This window comes from Symphalangus syndactylus, chromosome 19, assembly GCF_028878055.3.
Source record: "Symphalangus syndactylus isolate Jambi chromosome 19, NHGRI_mSymSyn1-v2.1_pri, whole genome shotgun sequence".
NCBI classification, from domain to species: domain Eukaryota; kingdom Metazoa; phylum Chordata; class Mammalia; order Primates; family Hylobatidae; genus Symphalangus; species Symphalangus syndactylus.
The window spans coordinates 48489006-48506424 of record NC_072434.2 but is presented as its reverse complement, the minus strand read 5'-3'; the positions used below and the strand labels follow the sequence as shown (position 1 = coordinate 48506424).

General features: G+C 39.3%; 1 protein-coding gene across 2 annotated transcripts in view; it reads left to right on the top strand.

Moving 5' to 3' along the window:
- The window catches only part of ROR1 (receptor tyrosine kinase like orphan receptor 1), a 410747-nt gene extending 395290 nt beyond the window's left edge, over window positions 1–15457 (top strand). For both annotated transcript variants that reach the window (XM_055234118.2, XM_055234119.2), the window contains exon 9: window positions 11405–15457. In XM_055234118.2, the coding sequence (XP_055090093.1) occupies window positions 11405–12832 (1428 nt within the window). In that variant the 3' untranslated portion in view covers window positions 12833–15457. The remainder of the gene's footprint in view (window positions 1–11404) is intronic.
- Window positions 15458–17419: the final 1962 nt, after the last annotated feature.

Sequence of the window (17419 nt, the reverse complement as noted above, 5' to 3'; positions counted from 1 at the left end):
CCTTCGCTATTTCTTTTAATTCCCCTTAATGGGAGCATCCTCTGACATTCCTTTCCTCTCTCATTCTCTTGTGCTGATTTCATCCTCCGGCGTTGCTCTAGCTCCCCCTTGAGTGTAATGATTTCCCAACCTGGAAGGCCCAGTTTCAAGTTACAAAATTTTTGCCACCAAAAATCCTGCCACCCAAAAGTCCATACTATCGGGGCCTAACTTACCTTTCCAGCCACGCTTTTCTCTTAGTTTATTTCTGGAAAGTAGTCTGATACACTTCAAAGAGCAAGAGTGTAGAGACAAAGAGATATCATTACAAATCTTGGCTCCGCTGTCAACTGGCCACAAGATCTTAAGCAAATAACTAACTTCTCTGAACCTTTTATTTTCTCATCCATAAAGCAAGGATAAGAATAGTACTTAAAAGGGATATTTTTTACACTTTGAGATAGCGTGTCTGGCACCTCACAGGTACTTAATAGCTAGAAATTACTATTACTGTTGTTATAACTGATGAGTACAGATCTTTTTTTTAACTTTTAAGTTCAGGGGTACAAGTGCAGGTTTGTTACATAGGTAAACTTGTGTCATGGGGGTTTGTTGTACAAATTATTTCATCACCCAGGTATTAAGCCCAGTATTCATTAGTTATTTTTTCTGATCCTCTCCCTCCTCCCAAGCTCCACCCTCTGAAAGGCCCCAGGGTGTGTTCCCCTCTGTGTGTCTATGAGAACAACATTTAGCTCTCACTTAAAAGTGAGAACATGCGGTACTTGGTTTTCTGTTCCTGTGTTACTTTGCTAAGGATAATGGTCTCCAGCTCCATCCATGTCCCTGCAAAGGACGTGATCTTATTCTTTTTTATGTCCACATAGTATTCCATGGAGTATATTGTATGTACCATATTTTCTTTATCCAGTCTATCATTGATGGGCATTTAGGTTGATTCCATGTCTTTGCTGTTGTGAATAGTGCTGCAGTGAACATACATATGCATGTGTCCTTATAATAGAATGAGTTATATTCCTTTGGGTATATACCTAGGATTTAAATTGCTAGGTCAAATGGTATTTCTGTCTTTAGGTCTTTTAGGTCTTCCACAATGGCTGAACTAATTTACACTCCCATCAACAGTGTATAAGCATTCCTTTTTCTCTGCAACCTCGCCAGCATCTCTTGTTTTTTGACCTTTTAATAATGGCCGTCCTGACTGGTGTGAGATGGCATCTCGTTGTGGTTTTGATTTACATTTCTCTAATAATCAGTGATGTTGAGCTTTTTTTCATATGTTTGTTGGCCACACGTATGTCTTCTTTTGAAAAGCGTCTGTTCGTGTCCTTTTTATGGAGTTGTTTTTCTTTAAGTTCCTTAGAAATGCTGGATATAAGACTTTTGCCAGATGCATAGTTTGCAAAATTTTTCTCTCATTCTGTATATTGTGTTTCTCTGTTGATAGTTTCTTTTGCTGTGCAGAAACTCTTTAGTTTAATTAGGTCCCATTTGTCAGTTTTTGCTCTTGTTTTGATTGCTTTTCGTGTCTTCGTCATGAAATCTTTGCCTGTGCCTATATCCTGAATGGTATTGCCTATGCTGTCTTTCAGGATTTTTATAATTTCGGGTTTACTTTTTTGTTTTTGTTTTTGTTTTGTTTTTTTTTTTGAGATGGAGTCTCGCTTTGTCACCCAGGCTAAAGTGCAGTGGTATGATCTCAGCTCACTGCAACCTCCGCCTCCTGGGTTTAAGCAATTCTCATGCCTCAGCCTCCTGAGTAGCTGGGACTACAGGCATGCACCACCACACGTGGCTAATTTTTGTCTTTCTTCATAGAGACAAGGTTTCACCATATTGCCCAGGCTGGTCTCAAACTCCTGGCCTCAAGTGATTCACCTGCCTTGGCCTCCCAAAGTGCTGGGATTACAGGCATGAGCCACTAGAGTTTTACATTTAAGTCTTTAATCCATCTTGAATTAATTTTTGTACATGGTGTAAGGAAAGGGTCCAGTTTCAATCTTCTGCATATAGCTAGCCAGTTATCCCACCACCATTTATTTTACTAGGGAATCCTTTTCCCATTGCTTGCTTTTGTCAGGTTTGTCAAAGATCAGGTAGTTGTAGGTGTGCAGTCTAATTTCTGAGTTCTCTATTCTGTTCCACTGGCCTATGTGTCTGTTTCTGCACCAGTACCATGCTCTTTTGGTTACTGTAGCCCTGTAGTATAGTTTGAAGTCAGCTAGTATGATGCCTCCAGCTTTGTTCTTTTTTCTTGGCTATTTGGGCTCTTTTTTATTTCCATATGAATTTTTAAATAGCTTTCTCTAGTTCTGTGAAGAATATCAATGGTAGTTGAATAGCAATAGCATTTAATCTGTAAATTGCTTTGGGCAGTATGGCCATTTTAATGGTATTGATTCTTCCTATCTATGAGCATGGAATGTTTTTTCATTTGTTTGTGTCATCTCTTATTTCTTTGAGCAGTGTTTTGACTACAGATCTTTTAATGAAGCAAATGCTGTGCAAACATAGGATACTGTGGGCTGGGGAGGAAGCCATAGGATCCAGAAATGCACAGCATTAACTGGGGTGAGGACACAGGCAAGAGAATCCCAGAAAAGATTATAGAGGTACTCTTTGGACAGCTCTTGTATTCCTTGTGTCCATCCTGTTAGCATACATTCTCCTGCCCCACACCCTGCTCACATCCTGGATAAAATCCATCAGGGTGGAGAAGGTCTGATAGTGAGGGCTGGGAGGCTGCCCAGTACATAACCTCAGCTTAAACCAATGTCTGAAGAAACTCTACTTCTGGGAAAAACAAGTCCTATAAATGACTGTATTATAAATTGGCATCATAAACGGACTAAAGTACTTCAATATCTCAATAGAATCTTTGTAATAACCCTATGAAGTAGGTACTAATTTAAGTCTGATTTTTAAGATGAGAAAACTGAGGCTTCAGATTCAGAGTTGGCCCAAAGTCACAAATTGTTAAGTGACAGAGCCAAACTTGAACCCAGGTCTGCTCAGGTGCAGAGCCCAGTGCTTTTCTATTTGCCTCTACTGCCTTTTTTTTCAGGCTGACTGAAATATGTGAGCCCAAGTTATGAGCACGTGATGGCTCAAGCTGACATTAAAATTACTGGCATCTGTTCTGTCTATTTCCAGGCAGAATAGAACCTCTCCCGTTGGCATTATAAAGTAACTCCACCACAGAATCAACCCTGCTCACCACCAAACATTCAAGATATCAGAAAGTTACGTTATAGAGAAAAGAAAGGCTTCTGAAGTTAAATCACTTCCAGAGAAATGCAGCTGAGCTCCAAGCAAATGTGGCAAAATATTGGTTGAAACTCCCTCTAGAACTTGATTGCATAAGCCAGAAAGCACTTAATTCAGCTGTAGTCTTTGAAAATGTCCATAACCTCCCAAAACAAAATGGCTGTGGCCTCTAAGCTTTTAAAATGTAATCATTTCCATTTATGAGTAGAGTCAGTTGTTTCATAATTCTAACACTGTTTACCTAAGAACCAGTAAAATGCACAAGAAAGGAAAATAGGTTTTGGAGTCAAGCAGATCCATGTCAACAGCCAAGTCCAGATACTAAGAAATCTTACATTTATATACTCTCCAGGGCTCTCATGCTCAATTCAGGTGAAGGTTGCCATGGACAGGTTTTGTTCATCTATCCCAGTCAATTAGCAGAGACAACTGAGCATAACAGAGTGAGGTCTGACTCAAAAACCAGAGAGCTCTTATACCTTGAGCATTTCACTTTTGCATCAATGGTCCTCATGCTTTTAAAATGTAGAGTCCTTTGAGGATCAGATGGAAAGTCTGCCTCCTCTTCCCAGAAAGCTCTGCAACTTTGGTGTCAGACATACTTGGATTTGAATCTTGGCATCACCACTTAATAGTTGTGCTTCTTTAGGCAAGCTACTTAACCACTGAATGCCTTATGTCCTTATCCATAAAATGGGGGCAGTCATAATATGAATCTCACAGGATTGTGATGAGGATTAAATGGGTTGATGCATTAAGCACTTTATGTCAGAGAGCAGACAAGGGAGTGTAGTGTGGTCATAGCAAGGCAGGCTCTGGTGTCTGAATTGATCACCTACCAGCTGGGAGACCACTTAACTGACCTGTTCTTTGGTTTTTCCATCTGTGAAATAGGTATGAGTCATAGTTACCAATCTCATGGGGTTAGTGTGAGGATGAAAGGAGCTAATATGTGTAAAGTACTTACAGCCTAACATATAAGCATTCAAAAAATCATAGCCATTATTAGGATCTCAGTGTCTGGCACATGGCAGATATTTAGTAAATGGTAGGTATTGTTAAATTCAGATTACAGATATCTAGGATAGGAGCCATGTCTTCTCTCTTCATAGTTCTTTCATGGTCCCTCATATAGTAGTCTGTATGTATATTCTTCAGTATATTGTATATACAGTATCAGTTGACCGACTGATGCAACTAGCTATTAAAATATATCCTAAATGATTGGCTCTAATTGAAACTAAAGGAAACTGGTGATATGGCCCAAGCTATAGAGAGACTTATATTTCAAAGTTTTGAAATATAAGTCTCACTAAGACAGTAGTCATGTAGTATATAAACCTAATAAATGCTGGTTAATGGTTCTTATATTTTTCTCTACCTGATATTTCTAAAGCATCTTTTCAAGCAAGAGTATTGTTTTTTCTCAGTCGGATAAGTTTGAATTGCCCAACCAGGTTCATCAGACACATTGTGGTCATTCATCATGTGCAGAGAAGGGACCCAGATCACTAAGGAATTGACTGATCCAGAAAACTACATCCATTTATTCCAGGGGCTCTCAAAGTGAGGCCTCTAAGCCAGCAGGAGTCTCATCAACTGAGAACTGTCAGAAATGGACAATCTCAGACCCACATAGAAACTCTTGAGGTGGAGCCCAGCAATCTGTGCTTTAACAAGTCCTACAGGTGGCACTGATGCCTGCTCTGATGTAGACCATGCTGGTCAGTACTTGAAATTCAGGAAGCAAGTCAGCCCATAGGGAATACCGATCTCAGAGAAAACTGTGCTTCCAAAGAGAAAAAGGACCTGGGAAAGCCGTCCTATTACCAAAAATACTTCTGCAATTTCAGTAGGGCCAGAGTCTGCTCATCATTCCTCTGATGGGGTGTATTAGTCTGTTTTCACACTGCTGCTAAAGACATATCCGAGAATGGAAAGAAAAAGAGGTTTAATGGACTTTACAGTTCCACATGGCTGGGGGCACCTCACAATCATGGCGGAAGGCAAGGAGGAGCAAGTCACATCTTATGTGGATGGCAGCAGGCACAGAGAGAGCTTGTGCAGGGAAACTCCCCCTTATAGAACCACCAGATCTCATGAGACTTATTCACTATCACAAGAATAGCATGGGAAAGATCTGCCCCCTGACTCAATTACCTCCCATCAGGTCCCTCCCACAACATGGGAATTCAAGATGAGATGTGAGTAGGGACACAGCCAAACCATATCATGAGTCAAGCACAAATGCCATGTGAAACCTGCTATTCTTCTGTAGACACTTGTGTCCAGCTAGAATCAGCTTCAAAAGAACAGCATAGATTTGAAAAAGGGCAGCAGTCAGTCTTGGGACATTAGAACATGAGGAATTAACTGGCCTTGAGTGAAAGGGACCACAGAGGGAGGTTTGGAGCTGACTTATGAATACGGGTCCTGTTTCAGCACCTACTGTTGTTAAAGTCCCATTTCTGTCCCAGAGAACCACCCTGGGCTCGATTCCCTGCACCCTAATGTAGCTCTGTTTTTTATCTGTGTGTCTACTTCAAGTTAGACTCAAAAGTAGAGCAATTATGTGACATTATGTTCAAGGCAAAAAGTGACAGAGCAGGCTTCATGTTGCATACAAACGTTGGCCGCCATCACAAAATCCTCACCTCATATCCTATGGTAATCACTTCCTTAAAGTAAGCAGGAAATAGGTTAGTAGTAGGCTGCTTCACCAGGAGTCATTTCAAATGTATTGTCACCTAAGGTATAACTTCCCAAAGATGGAAAGAGATAAAGCCACTGAGTCTGCTGTCTTTATCCATCTACAGCCACCAAGGTAATTACAGTTTTTAAAAACGCTACTCGTAGTTCATTGCTTTCATATCTAAAGTTAAGAGATCTAAAAGTTCCCCCACATCCCCACTTAGCAGTCATCACTAAGGTGAAAAAAGCCACCAGTATCAGCCTGGTCTCTCTTATCAGCAGTTTAGAAAGTACTACAATTTTCCCATCTGACTCACAACTAAAATGTTTTTCCTTCATTTTCCTTCGTAAAGAGCTCATTTAAACTCTAGTACTGTTGCTTTTCAAAAATTTCTAAAGAAAGAAGCATCTTGGAACAATGTATTAACTTCTGCATCAACTTTTATTTTATATAATAATTTTATATAATTTTTTAAAGGCAGATGTGTGTTTACTTTGAGAAGTAAAAATGTTAACATTGAAACTGAAAGCCTGTTTCAGTTTTAAGGTACTTAATTGCCTTACAGCATATAATAAACCGAGGCCATCTTGTCCTTCAACTAATGGAGGGAGTGATAAAGAGATAGGAGCCCGGGACCCTATTCATTCCAGTTTTCCTTTGTACTTGGTTTACTTTGGCACCATGCCTCATGTGTATTTTACACTTCTTTACATTTTGTACATCCCTGTATGACAAATACTTGTCAAACAAAAACTAAACAGATTTATAACCCCTTAACTTGAAATGAGCCAAAATTGAACTGCCAAAACTTTATGACTTCATTTTCTTTCATAGTTTTCCACTACATTGGTTCAAACAGACAAACCCCACTTGAGGTCAAGCAGAGGTCATTTCACTTTCATTACTAAAATATAATTTACAATATGCCAGACCTAAACAAGTTTAGCCTAAAGGGTTTGTATAATGTAAACCATCTGTTCCTCAACAATACAGCTAATTTCCTGCCATCACCGTACAGTCTACTGACTGCTTCTTTAAGGGTTTTTATGATTTTTTAACTAGTTCAGGATTTATGTAAAATTTGAAAATGAGTCTATAGTTAGGACTTATTTGTACCAAGTAACTTGAGCACCTTAAAAATGCAAATCACTGTGGAAATTGTTCCCCTGAAACCAAGCTAGGAGCATTTTTTTCTGGGCACTTCTTTCCTGGCAGCTGCACAGGTGTTCGAAGGGAAGATTTTGTGGACTCTGCCATTTTAGATGCTTTCCATGCCTCTTTGCAAAGCAAATCCACCAAATTTAGTTTTCAGTAGCTCTAGTAAATGACTCCTTGGAGAAGACTTGGGATTATATGCTATGTGGCCCACTGGATATTGGTGAGATAGGACAAGATATACTTTGGGGTAAAATCTACTTTGTTTCATGTGTCTGAACAGGGAGGAAGAACAATTATCATTCCATAGAGTGACCACATACTGAAGGCCAACCTCCTAGCTCTGTGAGGTGGCAGGCCTCAGGCTGAGCCTCCAGAGACATTTGGCTTCAATCTGGGATCGCTGGCCAGCAGGCTTCTCTGGTTTCAAACAGAATGCTGTGGCCGAAAAACAGAGAGCCTTGGAGTTGCAAGTGTGGCTCTTTCAGCTCTCCTGAAAATTCTTGATACTTTCTTTAGCCCCTTTCTCCATTTCTAAAATAGCAAAATTAAGCATTCTTTTTCCAAAGGCAAATATATGAGAATAAATTTGCTTACCTCAGTGGAGGGGAATGCAGCTGGCCTTCTTAGCCACGAAGCCCCAAGGCCATGTGTAGGGCTGGTGCCAAGGTCCTGTCCACCTCTTCCTCTTTTCCCACCTCCAGAAGTTTGGCTGGCTTTCTTCCTTTTCCCATCTGCTACCATCCACTCTTCTACATGAGTTCTTGTTGCCTTCACCTTCATTCACATCTCAGAGGAGCTAGCCACAGGCCACTCAACTTTTTACCCACCCTCAAGCTCCAAAACAAATTCCCTGTCATTTTTAAAGCATTTTTTTTAAACTAACAACTACAGGAGAACAGAGAAAGATTAACAGGAAGAAATTTAAATACTCTGGAACTACTTAAGGCTTAAATGGATCTAAATCATTTGCATTACTTTACTTCCTGGATGACTTCCCTAATAAGGATAATAAGAATGATTTAAAGAGCACTTATTAGGTGGGAATTACGTTCATATGTCGTATTTAATTCCTACTGCAACAGCGCAAGCTAGATAGTACATTATTTCATAGATATGGAAACGGAGGTTCAGAAAAGTTAAGAAATTCACCCAAGGTCAGTGATTAATATTATAAGACCTATGCCACAAGATCATGGTGTTAAATAAGTTAATATTTGCTAAGTGCTTAGAACATTATCTGGCACAAAGTGAGTGCTATGTAAGTATTAACTATTACTAATAGAAAGCAGCAGATTCAAGATGCAAACCCAGATTTATAGGAGTCCAAAGCTCACGTAGTTTGACTTATACCATACTGCCTATGGATACGTTTCAAACAGTGAAGGAGGAGAGGGTATTGGGTTTCTAACTCCTCATTATACCCGTCTAATATACCATGAGTTTACTTCCTAATTCCCATTTTCCACAAAGAAGTTTTAGTACTCAGTCCCTTAAACTTCTCTGTCTCCAAAAGCCTAGAGATGTTATTTTTGCCAAAAAGTAAGTGATATCTACTTTGCCATTTAAGGGACCTTCACCTAAACTGGATTTATTTACATCATTAGGAAAAGTTCTGATGGAAATTCCCAATCATAACGTCAAGCAGGAAAAATTCACCTTGAGTTACTCTTGCCAGCAAAAGTAAAGTCATCCGAGCGCTACAAGACAAAAAAGTAGGGTTGGCTCAACTGGTTACCTTTCTCATCACCCACACCTTGCTCTCTCAAAGGAATTCTACAAGCTCCCACAAGAATACAGACTCTAAAAGCAAAAGGAAAAATGGTGGATAGACTTGTAATTGCAAAAGATATTTCCTAGTTCAGTAAGATGGGAAGATTGGCCTGTTTTTTTAAAAAAAAAATTAATTATTTAATTTTGAGCATTGTTAATATATTCACCTGGTTGAAAAATTTTAAAGCATAAAAAAGCATGAAGTGAAAAATCTCTTCCCTCTGCCCCCCTTTTTCTAGTTTCTACTTCCATACCCCCAAAATAATCACTGTTAACTATTTCCCAAGTATCCTTTCATAGTTTCTTTATGCTTATACAAAGAAATATATTTCATGTGTTCTTTTTCTCCTTCTCTCACACAAAAGCAGCACCCAGCATTAACTGTTCTATTGCTTTTTATTTTTAGCTGAGCAAAGGATTTTGCAGACCTTTCCATACCAGTACATACGAAATGTCCTTATTCTTTTTTTACAAATGTGGAATATTCTATTTACTAGCTCCACTGTAATTGATTTAATATGTTCTCTATAGGGACATGGAGGTCATTTGTAATATTTTGCTATTACAAACAATACTATATTGAATAGAACTAGATCAATAAGATTTAATTTACTGAAAGTTTAAAGCAACACATTACCATTACTTTCAGCACAAGTAAACTTTCTAAAACTCATTTTCAAATATAAACCTCACAAAATCTGCTTTGATAAACAAATAAGACCAATTTATAATGAGACAGATTATTTGCATAGAATAATTAATGTTCCAAAATCCCCAATCCCAATTTGTCCTTTTAAGTGGGTATTTTGCTGCAAGTTTATTTACACTTACAATTAGGTTAGTGGGCATTTTGCCCTGGAAAATATCAGCCTAGAACAAATCTAATCATCATGAATTCTAAATTAGTAGAGTTTGGATAAGAGAACTTTTTTACCAAATAATCTAAACTGTTGTTTTAAACTCTGTACAGAGAGCTCTGGATTTCATATGTATTTCAACATTGTCAGTTTCAGTTAGAATTTTCAGGGTAGTATTCTTTTTTAAAAAATAAGGATTTGAAGGATGGGGATTATTTGAAAAATCAGTTGTATATAAAATGCATTGTTTTTATTACTTTCTTTTCTAACAAATTAAATGAAACATCAGATTAAATTTGAGGTACATTTTAAAATAGTAAAACCACAGGACATTATAGACATTTACTTGCCAAGATCAAATGTCATGATTCAATACTTAATTTTCATTGTGAGCTAGATGCCTTCACCTGTCTGTCTTAAGGTCAATTAATAAACAACCCACTTGCGAAGCCCTAGGGATATATGTTGGTATGAAGGGCAGTGCTTCCAATAAGCTTTCCCTTGAAATCTGGTTGTGAGGACAAAATACATGCATAAAAAGAACAGAAACATCAAGTTGATAACAATAACAAAAAGTTAAATAGTGCTTACCATGGGCCAGACATAGGTCTGAGTACTTTACAAACATTAACTCATAGGCCTGAGTGCTTTACAAACATTAACTCATTAAAAGTTTGCAATAACATGGTAAGTACAATTATTATCATCCCATTTTATAGATGAAGGAATTGAGGCACAAAGTTAAATGTTGTATCTGGGGTCACACAGCTGGTAAGTGGAGAAGGCAGGATTCCAACTCAGTCTGGCTATGGAGGCCACGTGTGTAACCAGCCACCACACTGCTTTGTGTATGTGGTGGCATTCACAGTAAAGGCAAAAGAGTCTAGCAAAGAAATGACCATCGTGGTCAGGGAAGGTTTTGCGGGAAGTGGGGCCTGAAACAACCTTTTTAGGAAAGAAAGGATTTAATCAATGGAGAAGACCGCATTTCAGACCTTCCCATCTTTATTGTAAGTACTTCAGAAGGACAATCTTTTGGTTTCTCTTTTAGCACAATAAATATTCTAAGAATGGCAGAACATTGGAGGAACAAAAGTATTAGGCAAGAATGTAAATGGTTTCAGGAGTGGACATTGAGAAAACCATTTAACTAAAGTGATGCCATCACATAGAGAAGTAGCAAGGGATCGTGTCAGGAAAGTGAGTTAGGACCAGATTACAAATGCTCTGAGTACCAGGCTGTAGCCTCTGTGGTAGTGATTCTGACACCCTAATCTTCACAGAAACCACTGGGGTCTTGTTAAATACACATGCTGATTCAGTAGGTCTGAGGTGGGCCCAAGAGTCTGCATTTGCAGTAAGTTTGGGTGATGCTGATGTTGCTGGTCCCCAGACCACCGTTTGAGTACCAAGACTCTAGACAACAGCAAAAAACCATTTTGTGGCTCGGTTGAGGGAAAGGGATAGGGTAGTGATGGAAAGTTGCCTATGGCACCTCCCCTGAGTTGCAGCCAACGATTTGAAAGATATATAGGCCTACAATATTGTATTTAATTTGTTTATAGAACCTTTTTCTATATGCCCCATCCCTCCTTTTGGTTGCAAAGCTGTCTTGCCTGAAGATAAGTTTTAAACCACCTTTTTCCTCTCTTTCATACAGAGCAAGGCTAAAGAGCTGCCTCTTTCTGCTGTACGCTTTATGGAAGAATTGGGTGAGTGTGCCTTTGGAAAAATCTATAAAGGCCATCTCTATCTCCCAGGCATGGACCATGCTCAGCTGGTTGCTATCAAGACCTTGAAAGACTATAACAACCCCCAGCAATGGACAGAATTTCAACAGGAAGCCTCCCTAATGGCAGAACTGCACCACCCCAATATTGTCTGCCTTCTAGGTGCCGTCACTCAGGAACAACCTGTGTGCATGCTTTTTGAGTATATGAATCAGGGGGATCTCCATGAGTTCCTCATCATGCGATCCCCACACTCTGATGTTGGCTGCAGCAGTGATGAAGATGGGACTGTGAAATCCAGCCTGGACCACGGAGATTTTCTGCACATTGCAATTCAGATTGCAGCTGGCATGGAATACCTGTCTAGTCACTTCTTTGTCCACAAGGACCTTGCAGCTCGCAATATTTTAATCGGAGAGCAACTTCATGTAAAGATTTCAGACTTGGGGCTTTCCAGAGAAATTTACTCCGCTGATTACTACAGGGTCCAGAGTAAGTCCTTGCTGCCCATTCGCTGGATGCCCCCTGAAGCCATCATGTATGGCAAATTCTCTTCTGATTCAGATATCTGGTCCTTTGGGGTTGTCTTGTGGGAGATTTTCAGTTTTGGACTCCAGCCATATTATGGATTCAGTAACCAGGAAGTGATTGAGATGGTGAGAAAACGGCAGCTCTTACCATGCTCTGAAGACTGCCCACCCAGAATGTACAGCCTCATGACAGAGTGCTGGAATGAGATTCCTTCCAGGAGACCAAGATTTAAAGATATTCACGTCCGGCTTCGGTCCTGGGAGGGACTCTCAAGTCACACGAGCTCTACTACTCCTTCAGGGGGAAATGCTACCACACAGACAACCTCCCTCAGTGCCAGCCCAGTGAGTAATCTCAGTAACCCCAGATATCCTAATTACATATTCCCAAGCCAGGGTATTACACCACAGGGCCAGATTGCTGGTTTCATTGGCCCGCCAATACCTCAGAACCAGCGATTCATTCCCATCAATGGATACCCAATACCTCCTGGATATGCGGCATTTCCAGCTGCCCACTACCAGCCAACAGGTCCTCCCAGAGTGATTCAGCACTGCCCGCCTCCCAAGAGTCGGTCCCCAAGCAGTGCCAGTGGGTCGACTAGCACTGGCCATGTGACTAGCTTGCCCTCATCAGGATCCAATCAGGAAGCAAATATTCCTTTACTACCACACATGTCAATTCCAAATCATCCTGGTGGAATGGGTATCACCGTTTTTGGCAACAAATCTCAAAAACCCTACAAAACTGACTCAAAGCAAGCATCTTTACTAGGAGACGCCAATATTCATGGACACACCGAATCTATGATTTCTGCAGAACTGTAAAATGCACAGCTTTTGTAAATGTGGTATACAGGACAAACTAGACGGCCGTGGAAAAGATTTATATTCAAATGTTTTTTATTAAAGTAAGGTTCTCATTTAGCAGACATCACAACAAGTATCTTCTGTGAAGTTTGACTGTGTCTTACCAAGCAGGACAGACACTAGGCCAGAAAAACAAACAAACAAACAAAAACATTGTGGGATGTGCACTCCGTTGGAGTGCATGACATGGCATTGGGATTGGAACTTGTGGTTTCAAGCACTGAAAGCTGCAAACCAGTGAAGAAGAAAAGAACCTTGTGATTAAATATAAAACCAAAAGTCAAACGGTGCTTTGTGTTTTAGCCTTCAGTCACCATGACTGGTCTCTCCCCCAGATGTATATATACCATAGCATTTGTCTACCTGCTGTCTTTTCTTCAGGACAGATGTTCAGGAATTATATTGATTGAATTTAGACTCTGTGCATGTTCTTATGGAAATGATGTTCAGAATCAATGAAGAAACTTCAGGCCAAATTTGAAACCCTGGAGGGAAATGAGCCATAAGACGAGTGTAACAAGCCCTGAAGCCTTCTATGTCGTTGTGCTTCTTTGGGAAGGTGTAGAGTGTGCCTTTTTGTGAATCCTCCTCTGATCATGAGGGTCTTTCCCACAGTTTCTCACAGTGTGTTTACACTCCCCTTGGAATAACACAGCGCATCAGACCATAAGAAGGCTAGATGTGGATGCTAGAATTGATTGTTGGTTGATAGTTCTCTCTGCTGGATTAGGAATGAGGCACCAAAAGAAGCACAGCCAGGAAAATGGCCCCACAGCCTAGATCAGCATCTGTGGGAAAGGAAAAAGGGTTCCCATGGGGACAGCCCCCATAGGAGTTTTCTGGAACCAGTAACACTGAAAAATAAGTGTGTGGCTACAGATGAGCACACTCACCCATTACAACTCCCTGTTTACAAGTTGTCTGAGGCATTGGAGTGCTTATGGTCAATGGACTCTAGGGAAGTAGGAAACTCCATCATGATACCAATGTCTAGTAATTTTAAAGTTTCTCTCCCTTTTTTTCTGTGCTGGAAATGTCCACAGATTTGATTCCCGCCCTAAGAATTACAACAATTTATTCATACAGTTAGTTGGAATCCAAAGGCAATTAATTCTATTTTGCAAAATATGATGGTCTTCCTAAAAAACAAGTACTGAGTTCTCATTTCAAAAGTTACCCAGAACTGAATTCTTTAAACTAGCAAACAGAAGCAACATGACCATTTTCGCCTTAGTGGGAGGTTTCAAATGTGCAGCTCATGGCATTTACCTGCCAACCGTCTTTTGCCAAGTTTAGAATTCTTATGCGTTTCAAGTTCTATATAGAACGTAATTTTACTTTTGATTTTTCTCTTGTTAAAAAAAACTCCTTTATTCTAAGAACAATGTCTCAAAGTCTCATTTTTAAAGGTATAAGAGACTCGTAAAGAGACTTACAGGATATAAAAGTAATTCCTGGAAATGATATTTGATGAGGAGAATATAAGAGAATTAAAAACACATTGATGTTTTCATTTTTAAAAAATACAACTAGCATGAGAAATCAAGAAAATATGTTTGCCAAAATGCATTGCAATTTTCCCAAACCTGAGTCTTCAAATAACAAACATGAACTTAACAGGTACTGTGAACTCGAAGAATTGGTTATATCCAGATTTCTGGGAGATAAATTAAGACATATTTTTGTGGCATAAATAAGCTGATTCAGAAGTTACATTTCTTAACTTTAGGTGGAGGAGAATATTTGTATCCTTTTGTTGCTATGCAACTGTTTAATGATGAAGCTTCAAACCACAGTTTTGTATATCCTATGACAATCAGTTGTTTTCCAAGAATATTTATTATTTTAAGTACACAATTTCAGTGAATCTGAGTTTTTCTAGGAGTCCCTTAAAGGGAAATTAGCATTCCATGAGCCAGTAAAATACCTACTCTGGTAAAACATTATTATGGTTAAAAAGTAAATTCAAGTTAGTTTTTTATAAAGAACTATAACATTTATTTTAAACATTTTATAATAACTGAAAACATTAAAGTGAGCAAATGAAATTTCAAAACCACTTGTAATAATGTATTTTATAATCGCACTGTGATACTATATAACACAGTCTCTTTTGTATTAAAATAGTATTTTTTTCACAAACTGAAAAACATCTTTTCCTTTGTTGACAATGTGTTGTAAGATGACTTTATTTTCAGATCTTTTTCTCCTTTTTTGCACAAAACTATGCTTATGGTTTGTGTCACAGAAGTGAAAATATATCTTTGCATTTTTATATCTGGTCTGTTTTTCTTGTTTCCTTTGTTTTTAACTTGATATAGATTTTCTTCAAATATATAATGGCAATTTTCAGATATCTCACCCTACCATATCTTTCCTTATTTTCACTGCATGCATTTAATCACTGTATTACTTAATGTTTGATTTGTTATTATGGGCATTTAAAATAGACAAGCATTGAATTGTAATGACAAAAAGGCTATTTTATATTAAGGATATATGCATCTGTATTTCACACACCAGAGATGATATTAAACACTGATTATTTTATGCTGCTGTTTATTAAAAATGTTTACTATAAAATATTATTTCCTGAATATTGCTGTCATAGAGGTATTTGGGGATTTTAATATTTACATTTTATAGAAAGAGGAATCACAATTCCTATTTGCTGTTATTTCATTAAAATTTTTTTTTTCAGTAGGCTTTTAAAACAGACTTGGGCATTATTTTGCTAACAACCATAGGTGGAGAGGGGAATCCTAGTGATTTCATAACTGGATACTATCCACCTATATATGTCAAGCTTTGAATTTTTAAAATCAAAATAATATATTGAATAGTTACAACCAATGGAATATAAAAAATATTTGATTTTAAGAATACAGTTGCATCATTTTCTGCCTTGATGTTTCCATATAACCTTAGATATCAAAAGTCACCTCTTTGGACTCTAAAGAAGAAGAGGCTGTGTACATCTTATCATGTCCAACTTAGCTTCCAACCATATTGATAAAATAAATGTGGCCATTTAATTGTCACAACTTATCTTTATGACCTTATTTGCCCAAAAGAAAGAGTTCCTCATGTAGCAATTAATACACACGATCAAGGAAAATGAGTACCATTATGAAAGTTCAAAGAAGTTGTCCAGGCCGGGCACGGTGGCTCACGCTCGTAATCCCAGCACTTTGGGAGGCCAAGGCGGGCGGATCACGAGGTCAGGAGATCGAGACCACGGTGAAACCCTGTCTCTACTAAAAATACAAAAAAATTAGCCGGGCGTGGTGGCGGGCGCCTGTAGTCCCAGCTACTCGGAGAGGCTGAGGCAGGAGAATGGCGTGAACCCGGGAGGCGGAGCTTGCAGTGAGCCGAGATTGCGCCACTGCACTCCAGCCTGGGCGACAGAGCGAGAATCCGTCTCAAAAAAAAAAAAATTGTCCATATCTGCTATTTAACACAGAAAGGAATACAATAAAACCTTCAGGGCCTTATCCATCTGTTTTAGGTACAGCTCTTGTCACCACCTCAACAATCAAACTCAGTAAAGCAATCCCTTCACATGGCAGTGAGATCCGTGTCAGGCTAGGTTTCTCCCTCTCACTTGAATTCCTCAGCCTGCCTTTTACTCCCATTTCCTTCTTTTATCTCCCAGCTCTTGACCCTCCCACCATCCCCAATCCCTTCAATTCTGAGATTCCCTTAATTCCCTAACACCAACATCTGCAAACTCCTAGCATCACCTTCCCATAATGCCTACTACAATACTGAATAAAGAGGAGCTCTTTTATCCACACATCTTCAAAGATGATTACCTTTCCCAGTAGTTCTCAAAGTGTGGTTCCCAGAGCAAAGAAACAGCGGCACCCTGGAACTGGTTAGAAATGCAAATTATCAACTCCCACTTTGAAGTACTAAATCAAGGGATCCACGGGAGATACTAGGGGTGAAGTTCATCCTCTTAATTTAGACAGCATTTTTTTTTTCAGCTAATAGCTCAAATGCTAAAGAGGAAATTCTGGGGATGAGACCCAGAAATTTGTGTTTTAGCAAGCCTCACATGATTCTGATATACTCTAAAGATCAAGAACTGACCTAATTTAAAGGCATGGGGGTGGGTGATCATTACATTCTTTTGTTTGTTTGTTTGTTTGTTTGTTTGAGACGGAGTCTCGCTCTGTCACCCAGGCTGGAGTGCAGGAGCGCCATCTCGGCTCACTGCAAGCTCTGCCTCCCGGGTTCACGCCATTCTCCTGCCTCAGCCTCCCAAGTAGCTGGGACTACAGGTGCCCGCCACCGTGCCCGGCTAATTTTTTATATTTTTAGTAGAGACGGGGTGTCACCGTGTTAGCCATGATGGTCTCAATCTCCTGACCTTGTGATCTGCCTACCTCAGCCTCCCAAAGTGCTGGGATTACAGGCGTGAGACACTGCGCCCAGCCGATCACTACATTCTTAGTAATGTGCACATAAGCATTTAATAACATTTTAGCCCCTTTATTCCCCTTAAAGAAAATCAAGTTTTACTGTAAAATTCAGCACTAA